Raw genomic sequence first — 18,542 nt, 5'->3', positions numbered from 1 at the left:
ATTGACCAAATACTTATTTTCCACCCTGATTTACGAATAAATTCTTTACAAATCCTACCATGTGGATTCATGGATTTTTTTTTTTCACATTCTGTCTCTCACAGTTGAAGTGTACCTCTGGTGCAAATTACTGACCTCTGTCATCATTTTAGGTGGGGAACTTGCACAATCGGTGGCTGACTAAATACTTTTTTGCCCCACTGTATGTTGTTTAAATGTGCTGTTGGTTACAAATAAAACAAACCTGACAAATTCAGACGTTTTTTATAGTGCATAGTTGATGTATAATTTTTTTCATTTCACAAAAACAAAGTTATGATACAATTCAGTGTGAAAAGAGTCTCAAAATGTGATCTGTGAATATCAGGCGATTTATGCATTTAATGGCTTTTAAGTGAGTGAAAAGATTGTGAACAGTATCTTTAGAGATTTATCCAGACAGGAAAGCATAGCTAAAATGATTTGATTTATGAACTTGTGTATAGAACTGTGATTATTGAGTCAGATTTTTATATACAAATTTCTAAATAGTTTTGCTTCTGTTCAGATTGCCTGTATTTGTGTATGGATTGGAGCATGCATTTGTTACTAAATTTGCAAATTTATTAGTTAGTTTAGTTTACACTTATCGATCACATCATATGTGCTTTTAAACCTTTCAGAATAATTCCATTCCATCACAGTGGGGCATTCTCAAAATGTAACACGAGACTGCTTGTGTTGGGTCTGTCTAGCACAGGCCCACCGCTGGAACGAGACAATTTAAAAACACAGCAAAAGCATTGAACACCAAGTAGGCAAAGTTCTTCGTGTTACTCATGCATGAGGGAGACCTGCCTGGAGCCAAGTGTCGTTCCACCACTTGACCTCCGTCAGACTCTCAGCCAGGTTCCCCATAGCACCTTTTATTGTGGTTACATGAATATGCATAGGTTCATTCAAAAGGCACTTAGCCTAACAGATATAGCCATGTTTATCCTACCATAAAACAATAAGACAAGGTACGACTTCTTCCCATGCTCCCAGGATGTAGGTGTGCACACAAAGTTTGCAGACTATTAAGGATCAAACCTCTACCAATCTAAGACTAATTATAAAACTCTAAGCATATATAAGTAGATATTTCTAAGCATAAATGACAATCAACAATACAAAACCTAACAGCTTGTCTATTATGAGTGTTTTTCTTTGTGTGCAAGAAAAGCTATAAAAGCTAGAATGATGAACAGGATCTGGAGATTATTTTCAGTAACTTTTCTTATTTTTAAAACTTTTTACTCACTGAAACAAGAAATGAAGAAACACAATGTTTGTTAAATAATTGAAAGCTGACTTTGCCATTCCCACAAGATAGAAATGAAAGAAATACACATGAAGAAGATGTAGGTGACAAATAACACAATTGTTTTGATTCAAAACTTTATCAATCACAGAAATGTATGATTAATGCAAATGAATTTTGCACAGTAAATAGGCTCAGTAGCAAATAAAATGTAGTCTCTCCTCACAGTCATGAGCGTCCCAAACAGCCTTGTTCCCTCCTGTCACCTGTAAGGCTCCACACTTTATCTTAGCATGTGGACATGATGGTTTTCCTTCTTCACCCCAGGCCTCATAGTCCATCTCCTGCCCATCCACCCACAGCCAGTCCCCAGCCAGAAAGCGCAATCCAGTCCAGATGTGATCAGTGGTGTTATGTTTGCTCAACTCTTTCTGGATCAGCAGCATCTCAGTCTCAGACGCCACACTGGCCAGGTCATCATGGTGCTCCCTGCAGTACTCCAGAGCTTCCTCCCAAGTCTTTTTCTCCTTCACCACAATGGCACCGTAACAGAAGAAGGTTTTTCGATGCTGTAGATTTTCATCATTCCACATTTTATTCCACACACAGCCACCATCTTCATTCCCGTTAAAGTCATTAGGTTCACCTGGTTTCCAGAAACACGTGGATGCCACTCCACCTCCTGACCACAGCCATTGCATTCTGTTTGAGCTATTTCTCACGAGTCCTATCCAGATAAAGTCACTGACATTGCTGGAGCGCTGCTGAAGTTTGTTGGCATCCTTGTCGTTACTGACAGGGGCCAGGTCTGTGTAGTGCTGCCGACAGTAAGTCTGAGCTTCAAGCCAATTCATTTTGTCATTAACGTGAATGTACTTTGTAAAAGTTCCAAACAATCCCGTCAGGAATAGGATGCAGGTGAAGATCTGATCCATTGTTGAATTTCTCTAAAGGGTTCAGCAGAGAAATGAGGATCCAAAGAGGTTTTGTAAGATATTTGCTGGAGATGTGAGCTTTGCATGTCAAAGCATATTTACATGTCAGGGCGGCCCTTTTATCCATGCTGTAGTACAACACAAGTTGAATGAAACGGTCACTTCAGATGTGGAGGTTGAAAATTTGTGATTATTGATCATCTGAATTTCATTGAGCAAAAAATTTGAAAGAACCTGAATAAAAGTATAAAATTAATCTGTTTCATCAACTGACTCAATAGGAATGTATCTTTTATTTTAACCTTCAGCTACACACACACATGTCACAAGGAGGACATATTGGTAATATAGCTGTTTTAGGTTTTTTTTCAGTTTACCCAAAGTTAACAATACTTGGAAACCATTCATATGCTTAAAGAAATCCAAGGTTAATAGGAGAAGCTAGACAAACATCTTTTTTGCATAAGACAAACTGACGTGTTGTTGGTTCCCATTACACAAACAAATCACAGTTTTCGGGAACAAGGCAAAGTATTTTTCCATATTGTCATGTCAACCTTCTGGGAAACAAATGAACAGGTCAAGAGAATAAATTAAAAGAGGACTGAAAATGGTCCTTATATTTTTTGAGAGGGATTTAATTAGTTGGGTTTTTCTTGTATTTTCCTATTTTTCTCCTTTCTCTATTCTTTCTTGTATTCTGCATATTTCAGATCTGCCTTTCTATACATAATATAAATAACCCACAGCAGACCCCATGACAACTTCATGCTTTTCAGCATTTTTCAACAGTATTATTTCATCCTGAGGCTACGTCCACAGGTACTTTTGAAAACGCAGACTTTTCAATGCGTTTGGGCCTTTCGTCCACACATTTTTGATCACTCAAATCTTTTGAATTGAATGTCCACCCCTGCTAGGGTGGATATTTTGTTTCGAAGACTCAGTTTTTGCGCTTACGTGTGGACGAGGAAAACAGAGATTTAGTCACGAACGTGAAAGGTGTGCGTCGTTTTTGATGTCACACTGCGCCACAATATTGTTCACAAGAAATTTCTCCAAAAAAACAAAAAACAAACTGTTGCTGTTAATCTTACTATCTGCAGTTTTTACACGCTTACATATACAGTCAGTATCAGTTGCTGTTTACACTCTGGCTGCAGCTTTGCAGCTCACAGCCACACGTACCAACAACAGCAATAACCAGGATTCAGTGCAGACTTGTTATGCCGGCGAGGCGTGATTGCAGGGCCCTATTTCAGGAAGCCGGTTTAGAAAACTCAGAGTGAAAAACGATACTCAGGGTTGAGTAACCCCGAACTGTCCAACTCGGAATATTCGGTTTCAGAAAGGCTGATAACAATTAGTTCAGTCAACGCGGAGTTGCTTTAACCCCAAGTTAAGCGCGCGCACGAGGATACATAAAGCCCTGATTAGTAAAGCACAGATTAAGCGAGTCACCATGGAGACGGAGGGAAAGAAGGCGCGGTCAATGTATTTTACAGCGCTTGAGGCCGAAATTCTGATGGCAGCATATGCCGATAACATCCAAATTCCGCGGAAAAAAAGTAACGCAGCCTCAGCTGCAAAAGAAAGGGAGCATGCATGGCAAAACATAGCCGACAGAGTCAATGCGTGAGTGTTAATTTAAACATTGATCTAGGGATTTCCACCCATTTAACACGTTATTTTATTATATTTTATTTTATTTTTTATTTTATACATTTTATTTCGTGATGTGATGTGAGCGCAGGTGCAACCCAACAGGCCCCAAACGTTCCTGGCAGCAAGTAAAAATGAAATATAAAAATATAGTCCAAACAGGTAAGGTGTAATTGTATTATGAGCCATAGTGCTTGGTCTGTTTGTCCGATGTAAATCAATTGCAGTTAGAGGCTACATTAATTTCCCCTCTGTAAGCACTTATTGAAATTATCTGAGCACATTACAAGTACATATTTGCTTACTCTGTATGCTCAAATGTGACCCTTTATAGCCAACAGAAAAAAAAAGCGGAGGCCCGAAAAACAGGTGGGGGTCCTCCACCACCACCACTCACAGAGGCTGAGCAGTTGGCTTCCACATTTGTGATAATGTTGGCAGCATCACATATGATCTTCACAGTGCAGAGAACACAAATTAGCATCCATTACTATAATGAAATAATTTGTTAGTTTGAAATGCTACAGGGAACTATGTACCTGTACATTAATGCTGTGGAAAGACTTCCTGTTCACATAGTCTCCTTCATTTACTGAAGGAGCAATGATTGGAATGTGAGTGCCATCTATACAGCCAATCACGCCTGGGAACCGTGAGAATAAATGTAAAATTTAAGTAGTAGTTCAAATATCACCACATCATGGATTAAGTTTCGTTCATCCTGATACCTGCAATTTTGTGGAATCCCTCTTTGATAAATCTTGTGGGTCTATGACCGGGGAACACCACAGACGAGGAGACGTTTCAGTGCAACTGTAACATTCCTGACTGCCCGACAGACGGTAGCCTTGGAAACGTGCTCAGCGTCACCAATATTATACAGAAAGCTCCCGTTTGCAAAAAACCGAAGTGCAATACAAATAATATGTACAGAACTGAGAGGATGTCCGCGATGTGTCACATGAGCAATATTAGGCCTGAGGATGTTATTCAAATAAATTATAGATTGTGCTGAAAAACGGTAACATTCACACAGAAAATCATCAGGAAATGATAAAATGTCCGAACGCGCTCTAATCACTCTCTCCCGGCGGAGAGCTCTGCGGAGAATTTGGGCTTCAACATCTACTGGCTCTTCAAGGAAGGGGCACGCCATGTCTGACACTTCCTACAGTCAGGTTTCCGGAGAAAGTCAGGGTTAGTTGAAGTAAACCTGCTAGGGGGCAGGTTAGCTTCACGGAGTGTGTCGTCATAGTAACTCACTCAGAATGAATCTAAACTCGCTTTGTGAAACCAAAAACCCAGAGTTTTCGTTAACTCAGGGTATACTTACTCAGAGTTTGCACTAAACCGGCTTCCTGAAATAGGGCCCAGGTGCATCCATCTCCCATGCCACGGCATTGTAGACCACGCCCCACCATAATATAACTTTTTTTCATTCTTGCATGGCTTGTGGTGTCACTGCTGTGTAGTTTTTTTCTATGGACCATATTTTAGAAATGATTGTCAAAAAAAATATTCTCTGTTTGTATCCCCCAGCTCGCTTTTCATTCAGTTACTTCCCAAGACGCATCCTCCAACTTTTGTAAGTCAAAGTGATCAGATTTTATTATGTCATGATATATCATATCATGCACATTTGTAAACCTTCTGAGACTAACCCCCCTCCTAAAGCTTCTTCAATATGTGCGCCTTCACTCTGATGGATTAAGCTCAATATCGTGTGAAATGTTTTTTACTCAGTGGCGATTTACTTGAGTTCAGTTCAGTTTTATTTATACAGCGCCAAGTCACAACAATAGTTGTCTCAAGTTGGTTTACAGTGCAAAATAAAGACTCTAACAATCAGAGGACACTTAGCGACAGTAGGGAGGAAAAACTCTCTTTTAACAGGGCTGTTACATTAATGAATATACTCAGGGGATAAACCACTGTGAAAAATACAAACTTAACTGTGCAATATTCTTTAACTATGCAATGTTTCCAAGGACTATTTCACTGTGCGACAACCACATTTTTCACTGTTCACGCTTACATACAGCCTTGTGTATATACTACAGGTGGGCCATGTATATGGATACACTGTAATAACATGGGAATGGTTTGTGATATTAAAGTCCTGTTTGTGGCACATTAGTTTATGTGAGGGGGCAAACTCCTCAAGATGGGTGGTGACCATGGTGGCCAATTAGAAGTCGGCCATCTTGGATACAACTTTTGTTTTTTCAATAGAGATTGACAGACCACGTGACTTTCGCGCATTGCATTGTGGGTACATGTGGCAACAACATCAAGACACTGCATCAAACACTAGCATTTCCAGCACCGGTAATCATTAATTCTGCGGTTTTAATCCCTACTTTCATTTTATTTGCCCCAAAAACAGTTATGTACAAAACAACGGAGAACACGGCAGGTCCGTACAAAGACAGACTTGACGAAAAGGCAAAAAAAAAAAAGTACGAGGAAAAAAATCAAAGGAGTGAAAGGGTCAGACCCATACGAGCATACAGAGTGGAGTAAGGACGATAGCGTGCTGCCCAACTTTCATCACGCACATATTTATTATTATATGATCCTGAGTGAAGTGTGAGTCCCTACACTCACAAAATGTTTAATAACTTCAGATCCCTGCAACAAGCCCAGGTCCAGTTTACTTGATTTGGACTATTCCATTTCACCGCTGTTGTTACATTTTTTTTCTTCATCTCCTGTACAGGCCAACGCAATCTATTTGTTGTTTCAGGTTGTAGTATTACACAACATTTTCAGATCTAATAGAAAAAAAGAGTGTTTTGTAATTAATTCAATGTTTCTGTATTTATAAATGGCATTATGTGAATGTGTGTGAATGTGTGTGTGAATGGGTGGATGACTGGATATGTAAAGTGCTTTGGGGTCCTTAGGGACTAGTAAAGCGCTATATAAATACAGGCCATTTACCATTTTTACCATTATTGTTTCACTCTATTATAGAATCTTACAAGAAAGAGGCAAAATTGTATTCCATCATGCTTTGTTAGCAGCTTTGGTGAAAAACAAATCAACAATGAAAAAAAAAAACATATTCAAAAACAGTTATTCATCACTTGTTTCAATACAACACTTGGGAACATATATGCGTGACTTTTCGCTTTTCGTGGCTGTTTTGATATCGCTCTCTCTCTCTTAACCAATCGCTGTGGTAGCAGCTTTAAACTTGGTATGACCCAGGTTGATAGAGGGCGCCCAGTCTGGATCGCATTCCAGCATTTTGTAGGCTGGTTTTTCTATAAAACACATCAAAAAATTGGCAAACATTAGCCCGCAAAGCCACAGTGAACAAAGCAGCATAGCGCGACGAATTCAATTCAAATCAATATAAGACTTATTTGTAACCTACATCAGCAATTATGTTACGATAAATTACGTAATAACTACAACAGAAAACTTACCTTTGTGGAAATGTTTGGAGCAGACTAACATGTGAGCAGTGTTGGGGAGTAACGGAATACATGTACCGCCGTTACGTATTTAAAATACAAAATATGAGTAACTGTATTCCGTTACAGTTACCGTTTAAAAAGGTGGTATTCAGAATACAGTTACTTTGTTGAAATAAATGGATTACACTGCGGTACTTTCCTGTTTCATTTCGTCGCGGGTCAGGACTGTTTGGGTTTTGTTTGACAGCTGTTGTTCCAGGCGGCAGCGTTACGGTTGCCATGGTTACAGGGCGACGCTCTCTCTCTCTCTGCGACTGTGTGTTTCCTGGGTGAGAGAGCGCCTTTTCGTTGTTGTTGTGCTAAGCTAACAGGCAGAATGCTACAAGCATAGCTCTAAAGAATGTAGCATCATGGGCAGTGTAGTCCGTGTTGCAGGGAGAATGGACTGCCATACACGTTATGGGTCTGTGAGCGCGAGGAGGGAGAAAAAGGGGAGTGGAAAGGTACGAGTTGTCATCAAGGAAAAACGGGAGCTGGAAGCATGTAAATATAATAATAACCACTTCAGCCAAGAAGAGTGCCTGACGAGCCCAGTTGTAAGTAAGCTATTAAGACTCGACTGTACACCGTGTTCGTGTTTTCCTCCGAAAACAATAAGTTCCGTTGGAGCAGTCTTTCAACGCCTCTCTCTGTCTCTCGCAAGAAAAGTTGACCCACACAACAAAGTAAAGCTATTTTTCGGCCACGAGCCGACAGGGACCCCGCCGTATTAGTCAGAGGTCCCTTTACTACAGTTCGGAGTCGCGGACCTTCAGTAATAGTAATAAATCACACAGCAATAGTACATTCACGTTGTTGTAAAAAGCATGATAATATATTAAGTAATCCAAAGTATTCAGAATACGTTACTGTCATTGAGTAACGTAACGGAATACGTTACAGAATACATTTTGGGGCATGTATTCTGTATTCTGTAATGGAATACATTTTAAAAGTAACCTTCCCAACACTGCATGTGAGCTGGAGTGTTCTGAAACGTTATATTTGGTCTTCGAATTGCTGCAATCCAGGCCATCCGTCGGTTCTTTGTTACTTCAGAAACGTGGCTTAAACAATTTCTCTTCCACGACGTAATCCGATAACAACTGATCTCTTTACCCGTCTGCTTCCCGTGGCTGTCATGCGACCGGCTATTGCAGTTAATAATACAACAGCTTCTTGCAATTTTTTGTGTTTCTTTTTTATTTCTGTGTGACTGTTTTCATGTGAAAGCCTGCAGTGCTCTAGTACCGCTTGCCACCCATTCCCAGAATCCTTTGCGGTTATGCCCCTGAATGACGTCACATTTTCAATCTCTATAGGAAGAGGGCCATGTGACACGTCAAACTTATTGGTAATGTCACAAGAAAAACAATGGTGTGCTTGCTTTCAACATAACTTTATTCTTTCATGAGTTATTTACAAGTTTCTCTTTGTTCACAGCCATTGGCATGTCGAAGAGGTTAACACGTGAGGAGCGGATCGAAATCGTGTTGATATCTGGTGAATGCAGTAACCGGGTCATTGCAGCAGATTTCAATGCAAGACACCCTACGAGATAGGGCAGGGTATTGTCACTGATTTCTAGAATCGATTCGATTCCAATTCACAAGGTTCTGAATCGATTCGATCCACGATTGGATTGGATTGGATTCAATTTAATTCGATTTGAATCTGGGAAATTTTGCCTCCGACAGTCAGAAATATTAAAATTCAGATCAGTAAATTTACATCTTTTTGTATCTATAAAAAGGAAGCTGAACCTCGCAAGACTTTATCAAAGGTGTAAGCGTCACACCAGATGCCTTTGTGTCAAAGTAGCTGAAGATAAAACACAGAAAAACATGAAGGTGATTTTCCTTTTATTAGAGACACGGCTAAGCGTTTTGCATAATTTTTAAAAATGTTAAATTTGTTCAGTAGCGTATTGAATGGCAGAAATTAGGTTTTCTTTTCAGAAGTAAAAGGAAAAAAAACAGCGGCCGACAGCGCTGTAAACAACAGTAGACTTGTGCGTAATTGTGATGTGCGGATCGATCCTGAAATATCGATTCCTCCAATACCAATCATTTATGTTCTAGAATCGATTCTCACATTAAAATATCGATATTTTAGTACTTTAGAGCAAATTTGTAGTTTGTAGTGGGTGGCTGTAGCTCAGGTGGTAGAGCAGGTCATCTACTGATCGGAAGGTTGGTGGTTCGATTCCCGGCTTCCCCTAGTCTGCATGCCAAATATCCTTGGGCAAGATACTAACCCGAAATTGCTCTCCGATGCATTCATTGGAGTATGAATGTGTGTGAATGTCAGTTGTGCTGGTGTGAATGGGTGAATGCACAAGTTGTGTAAAGCGCTTTGAGTGCTCAGAAGAGTGGAAAAGCGCTATATAAGAACTAGTCCATTTACCATTTTATCATTAACAGGAACACAGTGGAAAGAAAGTATAACATATTGTAATGACCTGGCTGGGGTTGTTAGCCAGATGCATTCTGGGTATTGTGTTGTCTGTGTTTTCTATCGTTCTGCTAGTTCCTATGTGTTTGATTCGCGTGTCAGCCAACCATGCCAATTCAACCCACTCCACAGAACACACATCAACTTCACTGTGGCTTACATTAACATAACACTGACACAACATGCGAATCAAACACATAGGAACTAGCAGAACGATAGAAAACACAGACAACACAATACCCAGAATGCATCTGGCTAACAACCCCAGCCAGGTCATTACAATATATATTCGGATTGTCTACATTCAAAGGAACTACTTCCTCTTCCGCCTTTCATAGTCATGTGCGAAATATGTGCCTTGGCGTGCGCACTCACAACAATGGCTGAGCGTAATTGTGTGAAAGTATTTTATCTCCACAAAAAGCTGAGACGTGGTTTGCGATACATGTGGCAAAGAAGTGCTCCAAGAGTGAGGTGTTGTGGGCATACTAGGGAGACATTCAAAAGGGCTGTTGGGGGGGGGGGGATACATTTTACAGGGTTTATTTATCGGATAAAATAGGTTAAATGTCCCCGTTATTATTGGCCGGCCCGGAAACAGCGGGGGTGTCCAAATTCAGAGGCTGCTTCCACCTGAGGACCCGGAAAGCCGGGTAGTACGTCACGAGCTCCCTCAGTGGAGTGAAACTCTGCCGTCGGCTCCTTGCTATCTAAAATATAACCGGGCGCTGGCGTAAACTCTTTTGTTTAATCTTTTTCTGTTTGACGTTTATTCAGCTGTGTGAAAACCCCGGAGGAACCCTCCCGAGGGATTAATACAGTTAAATTGAATTTAATCTAATCTAATAACTTTAATCTCAGCCAAACCGATTTACTCACGGACAAATAAAACACTGAAAAAGCCAAACAATAACATTTTTAAGTTATCAAAGTGACTTATATATCATGTTTAACCCGAGTGGTGAAAGACCGCGGGGGTTTGAAAACGATGTGTCGGTCGGCTCAGATATTTGAAGTTTACACAGCTACATTCTCACCTGAAAATATGTTAAAAAAAATTTTGCGACCCAGAAAGAGAAATAAGAGTAATATTAAAACTAAGTCGCTGCCGCCATTGTTGGAAACTGGAATTGGCTGGGCCGCGCTATGAATTCTGCGATATGGTTTTTTAATTTTGTTGTCCGGGTGGAAAATCTGGAAAAATTCGGGAGAATGGTGGCTCCGGGAGATTTTCGGGAGGGGCACTGAAATTCGGGATTCTCCCAGAAAAATCAGCAGGGTTGGCATGTATGGTTGTGGCAACATCACTAACCTTGTCAAACACCTCAGAGTAAATCATATCACAGAATATGAGGCGCGTATGTTGAGATGAACTGAAGAGGAGGAGAGGGACAGGTGCTGCTAGGGCGAGACAGACGTTTCTCATGGAGTCCTTTAGTGCTGCAGGCAGGCAAGGTGTTCAAATAGACTTCAGGTTTTTTATTTCTATATGATGAACTCTGCATTATTAAGTGATAAGAACAAGTAATCTGATGTCCTGTAATCATTATGACGCTATAATTTGAGATACAATAAATAAAATACGTTTTTGTACAAAGTATCATATTGGATCAGTATCGTCGATGCCACCCTGAATATTACTTGGTATCGGATCGGAAAGGAAATCAGTGGTATCGCACATCACTTGTGCGTAACAAGCAAGCGAATAATGCAGAAAACAGATTTTTAGACGGGAACCTGTTCTTGAAGTACACTGAGAAAGAGAGAGTGAGCTGTGCATGAAGTGTGATTTTATTGTGGTGGAAGCAAAACAGCAAAAGTCAGAGGGAATTCATGACGATGTTTACGTGAAGCATAGTTTGGATCTTTCAGCCCCGACCGTGTCCGTGCTTTTGGGTGAGATAGGCGACATCTCACTGATTCTGATCCGCGGGTCCACGCTGTGTGTTTACTCCTTTGAGCAGAATCCGTGTACCTGCTCTCATTTACTGTTTTAGCTGTTTGGTCGTTGTCAAAATTTTCTGAGGTTTCACCTGAGATTCTGGTTTTTAAGGCAAAACAAATTTATATTAAAAAATCGATTCAGGATTTTAATGAATCAATATCACGTTATCCAAGCCAGAATCGATTGTAATCGATAAATCGATTATCAAAACCCACCCCTACTACAAGACCACCCATCTCCCATGCTACAGTCAGCAAACTGCTTGCTAAGTTTCGTGAAACTGGTTCAGTGTTGGATTTGCCAAAATGTGGACGCAATAAAACTGTTACTAATGAAGAAACATCAGTGGCTGTCCTAGCTTCATTCAGCAAGAGCCCACAGCGTAGCACTCGCCGCATGTCACTGGAGAGTGGCATTAGTCGAACATCCCTTCGGCAGATATTAGCTACTCACAAATGGCACCCTTACAAACTCCAACTACTGTAGCATCTTTTAAAGGCATTAGAAAGCTGCTGATATTCTACCTAATCTTGTGATCATTGCACTAGCCGTAGCTCAGCCGCAACAAGAAGTGGTCATTCCTATATTCAAAGATCACCTCTTCCGAAAGAAGCGAAACCTACTAACAAGGTTATTCACATGGTGTGGAACAACTGAAGATGATGGAGACCAACTACCAGATACTAAAAATATTTCCAAAACACTTTTACAAGAGTTTGAGCTAATATATTTCAAATACTGGGGGAAAAAAATTACCATCTGCTGTTAGTGGCAATTCTTTTGAGGCTGATGAAAAGGAGTGTGCGAGCACTTATTCATGCTGTGCTCTCACATGCTGCAGAAAAGTCCCACTACAAACCACCTGTTCCACACCACAACTTACTCTTTGACAACATGTTGTCTGACGTCAGGATCAAAGACCTGCATATAGATGAAAAATAAATTAAATAGGATTGATGAGGCCATTTACCAAGAGCTCCATAGCAAAACATTTTGTAAATAAAAACATTTACTAATGTTACTGAATGACCGGGACCCAGTACCGGGAAACAGATCCATATAATTAAAAGCACTTGATCGAGTCTATGCAGAATCCAGCCCTGAGTGCGGCTGAAAAGGTTAAAAAAACAGGTCTTCTGTGGAAATCTGTATCGAGAACTTGGTGAAGCATGTCATTCAAAATGCTGACTCGTCCTGCTCTTCTGAAAAAGCCGATGCCATCTGGCCTAGAATTAAAAAAATTCAAATCCCTGCTGAAAATGGTAAATTCTCACTAATATGGTGTACAAGTCTCTCATTGAGAAATGGAAAGACCCAGATGTCATACTGACATTAGACCACAGATACGTTTAATAGCTCATTATTAAGGTCTTCAAAGAGTATGCCATCACTATATTGGAAAGTCAAACTTTCATCAGAAGCTTCTTTTCCTCTGTGGGTCAAGCTTAGGGGTCACACACAGACAAAACAAATGAATCCATCAGGATTGCCTGTAAATATTTATTTCAAATTATTTGGACCATGTAAGTGTATTAGTTGACATCAAAGTGAGCCTTTAAATTGCCTAACAACAAACAATTCAAACAAGGCAATTTATTTCACATCCAGTGAATCATTTTAAAAACCCCAAGACCGGTTTGAGGCAGATGGCCACCCCTCACTGAGCCTGGTTCTGCCAGAGGTTTCTCTCTCACTCATTCACACACCGGTCATGGCAAGCTACATTGTAGCCACAGCTGCCCGGGGCTCACTGACAGAGGCGTGGCTGCTGGACACTGGCCATGTTCACCCCGATAATAAGAAAAGTCTACAGCTTGTTGAATATTTTATTTATTTTTGTGTAAACATCAAATGTATGTCATGTCTATCATATCTATCAGTCACACAGATGGATAGATCACAGGGGGCTGTGGGTGATGAATTAATTATAAACATTTTTGCTTCTCTATTGAGGCATGCAAATAATCAACTGTAAATGAGTTTATAAATATATTAGACAAAAATACTCTTACACAGTAAATGTGTTTGGGACATCTTTAAACAGGTATTCTGTATTTAAACATTTACATATATCATATATTGATCAATGGTCATGACAATTTGCATTTTAATGACAAGGAAACTGACCTCACAGCCCATTTTTCTTCAGTGGTGTTAGTTCCAGTCATTATGCAAACCCGCTGTTTATAGAGTTGAGGAAACCTTTTCTGTCACTTGGATGAGTGACGAAACGTTTCTCCCACTGAAAACGCTACGTCCAGATGAACAGAATCAACTTTTCGGGATTAGTAAGAAAAAGTAAATCAATTTAGTAATTACAACCAGGTGACTTTTGTAATCTAAGATATTTGTTGCTTAAAGATTGGAGATTGGAATGTTGCTGGAAATGTTATTAATAATATGTAGCTGTGTAAGTTACATTAAGTATAGCAGAGATGAATTTGATATTAAGCTGATGATGCTTAGATTCATTGACTGAATTCCACCTCCATACTATCTAGTAAAAAGACAGCATAAAGAGTGTACTGTCAGTGTAGAGGATGGAACAGGACAACTCATGAAACATCTGCTTACATTTTGTTACCTTCAGTTGTGTAACTCCACAAACAGCAGTAAACCTCGGAGCAGCAGCAGCCAAGATCAGGTGATCAAAAATAAATAAATCAATCAATCAAATCAATTGAAATTGTGACACTAAACTGATTTTGGATTTTGGAAAAGAAATGATGAAACAGTATTTATAATATGATGGAAAGGTGACTTTGTCATGCTCACACGATCGAAATGAAACTAGATTAGACATCAAGAGGGAAAATACAATTAAATAAAATATATAAAACACAGATTTGTGCTAACCGTAGGTAAATAAAGGCTAATTCAAATGAAGTTGGCAAAGTAAACTACTTTAGTAGCAAACAAAATGTAGTCTGTCCTCACAGTCACGAGCCTTCCAAGCACCCTTATTGGCTCCTGTCACCTGTAGGGCTCCACACTTCATATTGGGTTGTGGACACATTGGTTTTCCCCCTTGACCCCAGGCCTCGTAGTCCATCTCCTGCCCATCCACCCAGAGCCAGTCCCCAGGCAGGAAACGCAAGCCAATCCAGACGATTTCAGTGGTGTTAAGTGTGTTCAGCTCTTTCTGGATCAGCAGCTTCTCGGTCTCAGATGCCACACTGGCCAGGTCCTTGTAGCGCTCTCTGCAGTACTCCAAGGCTTCCTCCCAAGTCTTTTCCTCCATCACCACTTCTGCACTGTAGCAGAAGAAGGTTGTTTGATACAATAGGGTTGCATCGTACCACTTGCTTTCCTGCATACAGCCACGATCTTCATTACCCTGACAGTTGTTAGGTTGATTTTCCGCCCAGAAATTCCTGGACACCACTTCACCTCCTGACCATCTCCAGTTCTCATTACCTGGCAAATTTCTCACCAGTCCTATCCAGATATGGTGAGTGACATTTCCGGAGAGCTGCTTTAGTTTGTTGACATCCTTCTCAGTACTTACAGGGGCCAGGTCTGTGTAGTTCTGCCGACAGTAACTCTGAGCTTCAAGCCAATCCATTTTCTGGTCAACATAAATGTACTTGGTAAGCGTTCCAGACAAATTCAGCAAGAGCAGGATGAAGGTGAAGAGTTGATCCATTGTTGTCTTCTTTAGAAGAATCTTTCATAGCAATGAGGAGCCAAAGACGTTTGTAAAATATATGCTGGATTTGTCAACTTTGCCATTCAAAAATATTTGCATATCAGGATGGCCCTTTTATTCGGAGAACTCGTTTGTTCTCAGCAGCAGAGACACGCACCTACTGCTCACATGTACTTCTTCAAGTAGCTGATTTATCAATTTATTAATCACCATAAACTAAACAGTGCAATAAAAGTTGGACGAAATCTTCAGCTCAAATGTCCTATGATGGCTCCTGAGTCGTTGAGCCAGTGCTTTGAGTTTCTCTTATTTCAGTCCAGAGTTTTTGTATTAATATCCAGTGGTTCTTTTAAATTATGTTTTGGATAATTTTTGGATTTCTTTGTTATTATTTAGTCATTGAGCTTCAGTTACTGTCTGTTTTATATTTGTATTCTGCTTTGGGTTTTTAGTTTTTTTCTCTTCCTGCTTTCCTCAGCCTCCTTCTGTGTTTGCTGTATCCAGTTAAGTTTCCCTCTGAGTAGTTGTTATGTTTTGTCACTTCTTGTGTTATTTTGCATCATCTCATGTATTTTGTGTTCAGTTTGGCTTCTTCTTGCAGTGTTCTTTCGTCCTAAATACCCCATATAAACATTTAAACACTCAGTTTCCTTCTGTTCCTTGCCCTGCTTTCTCACACTGTATGCTCCTTGTTTTTTCTTTAATCCCTCAGTTTTGCATCTCTGGCTGTGTCTTAGCTTTGCTTGTATTTTTACATGAGCTTCAGCAATAAAGCTGTCATTTGAGTTCACCACTTGTCTTCAGAGTACTGCATAGCGAGTCCTAAATCTGCCTCCTGTAGCATATTTTGTTTCATTTGGAGCTTCAAAAAAAAAAAAAAATCGGTTAGTGATAGAAAGATATAAGGCAGTTGAATGTGAGGCAGCTAAATGTTAAGGTTGAAGAAAAAGATTGTAGGTCAATTTATTTAGTTTATTTAACATTAATTGGGCCTAATCACAAATATGAGGTTCACAGGGGGTTATTTATTTGTTTTCTTGATGGATGCCAGATTTAAAACACTTTGAACCTTTACATAAGCTGAAAGAAAGACCAAGGTTGTTTGAACAAGGTAAACAAATTTTTAATTTGCAAAAGGCAAAACTGAAGTGGTGCTGGCTTCGCACAAACAAATTAGTTTTCAGGAAGAAGTCGAAGTCATTTCTCATATTATCACGTCATCCTACTTGAAAAATAAATGAAAAGGTTTAGAAGAGAAATTGTACGATGACTGAAAAAAAAATCTTAAATTGTATGAGAGGGATAAGAATGTGTTTTACTTTGTTTTGTTGGGTTTTTTTGTCTTTTTATTCCTAATTCTTTCTTTAATTCTCCTACTGCTACTCTGCCTGTTAATACCTTGAATTAGCATATAGCACGACAGGCTGCTGGAGCGTCCCAGCACAGACAGACTATCTTTCAATATTTTTCACTGTATGCTGTGACTTTGTAGCTGTTCCCATTGTAACAGCTGCTCACCGTACTGCTTCTCCCTGATCCCAGCACACTATTACATAAATAGGAGAAGCAGAATTATAACATTCACATCAGCCAGCCTCTCCTGGTACTTTCCACTGTACCCTCAAGCCCTCCTCTCTCTGCAGCTTACCCATGATCATACCACACCTTACTGCCACATGGCATTTGTTCATTTTTGTATTTTGGCATGGCTTGTACTGCCCTTATTGTGTAGTTTTGTGTAAACCTCATATCATAAAAAACTTCATAGTTCTTCCTCCAGACATTTCCAAGACTCCTTGTTTGCATCTGAAGTCCTTTGCATTGGAAGTTGAATCTTTGTCAGTAGAGTGATCTTTGCAGCTTGTAAACATCAAATATTCTTAGATGCATTTCATGCAGGATTTCTTAATGATATTTGAAACTCTTTAAACACAATTTGCATTATTTTGACATCCTTGAAGGAACTTAATTGCAGTTGTAGTTAAAAGCATCAAAACTGTTATTCAAGTAAAGTAGTTTTGATGCTTTTAAAGTCCAGTGCAGCACATTAGTTTGTTATTTCATGACTGAGCAGCACATGGCTTTTAGTTTTTGTTTCTGGTGCCCTTTATTTCACAGAGTTGCATATAGTTGTGTTTGTGGTTGATGTTTTGCACTTGTGAAATTATTACAGATTTATTTACATTAAGGTAAAGTCTAAGTTAAATGTGTAAGGTCTTCAGCTAAGGTTGTGATGAGGTTGAACCTAATCCCACAAGATATAAAAAGAATTTGAAAAAAATATGCACGAGCTGACAAAAATCCAAAGTTTATCATGACAAGGTAAACACCATTTTTAATTGGTGTAGCTGGGTACAAATCAAACAAAACAAACAAAGTGCAGAGGTCAAGAGAAGAAATTGAAGGGTATGAAATATGAAAATATGAAAAATATGTCTTTATATGGTGTGTGAGAGGGATACAATTGATATTTTTTACAATTTTTTCTCAATTGCAGTTTTATTTTCCCTTCACCATTCTTACTTTCATTCTTCACAAGTCTGTTTTCTTCATCTTATCTTCTGCTTATTTGGGTAGAATTACATTGCAAATCTAGAAACGTGTTCAATACATTTTCAGATAGTATTTGTGTCCGTTCGTATTCATGCTTGCCTCAAACCTCAAACTATAAATCCAAAAATATAAATTGTCCATGATAGCTAAGAGATGTTGTAACAGTGGGCTCGTCACATTTACAAAGCAAGTCTGAAGCATAGACACTGAACTGCTACCTGACACAGTCTGTTATGTTCTCCACTCTGTGACTAGTAAAATCCAGACACAGCATCCCCATCCCCCTCTTCCTTGTTTCTGGTGACTTTAATCATGCCTCTCTGGACCCAATGTTACCATCATTTACCCAGTATGTTACGTACCTCACCAGAAGCGGCCATGTGGGAATTACTTTGTGATGACGGTGAAGACATTGGTGGTCTGGTGGATTAGCTACAGTCCATACCAACCAGGATTGTATGGTGTTTCATAAGCAATAAACTAAGGATCCCTCCTGACATCGAGGCTGTGTTCATGAAACGTGATTTAAAAATGTTTAGATTAAGTAAGTTGAGCTCTTGGAATGTTTTAATCCTTCACAATTTTGTCATTTTATTCC

At 39.6% G+C, this 18,542-nt stretch overlaps 2 protein-coding genes across 2 annotated transcripts; both read right to left on the bottom strand.

Moving 5' to 3' along the window:
* Window positions 1-1,476: 1,476 nt before the first annotated feature.
* Window positions 1,477-2,217, bottom strand: LOC146608087 (macrophage mannose receptor 1-like). The gene has a single exon (XM_085347474.1). It carries the CDS (start codon window positions 2,215-2,217, stop codon window positions 1,477-1,479), a length of 741 nt encoding a protein of 246 aa, XP_085203600.1.
* A 12,430-nt stretch (window positions 2,218-14,647) lies between these two features.
* On the bottom strand, window positions 14,648-15,388 carry LOC146608086 (macrophage mannose receptor 1-like). The gene has a single exon (XM_085347190.1). The coding sequence runs from the start codon at window positions 15,386-15,388 to the stop codon at window positions 14,648-14,650; it is 741 nt and encodes a 246-aa protein (XP_085203316.1).
* Between the last annotated feature and the right edge of the window lie 3,154 nt (window positions 15,389-18,542).

Source organism: Diplotaxodon limnothrissa, linkage group LG23 (genome assembly GCF_057381915.1).
Source record: "Diplotaxodon limnothrissa isolate DT_005_m linkage group LG23, D_limnothrissa_male_GT1.1, whole genome shotgun sequence".
Classification (NCBI taxonomy): domain Eukaryota; kingdom Metazoa; phylum Chordata; class Actinopteri; order Cichliformes; family Cichlidae; genus Diplotaxodon; species Diplotaxodon limnothrissa.
Note: the sequence above shows the minus strand (reverse complement) of the source record. Positions and strands in the feature narration are given on the sequence as shown.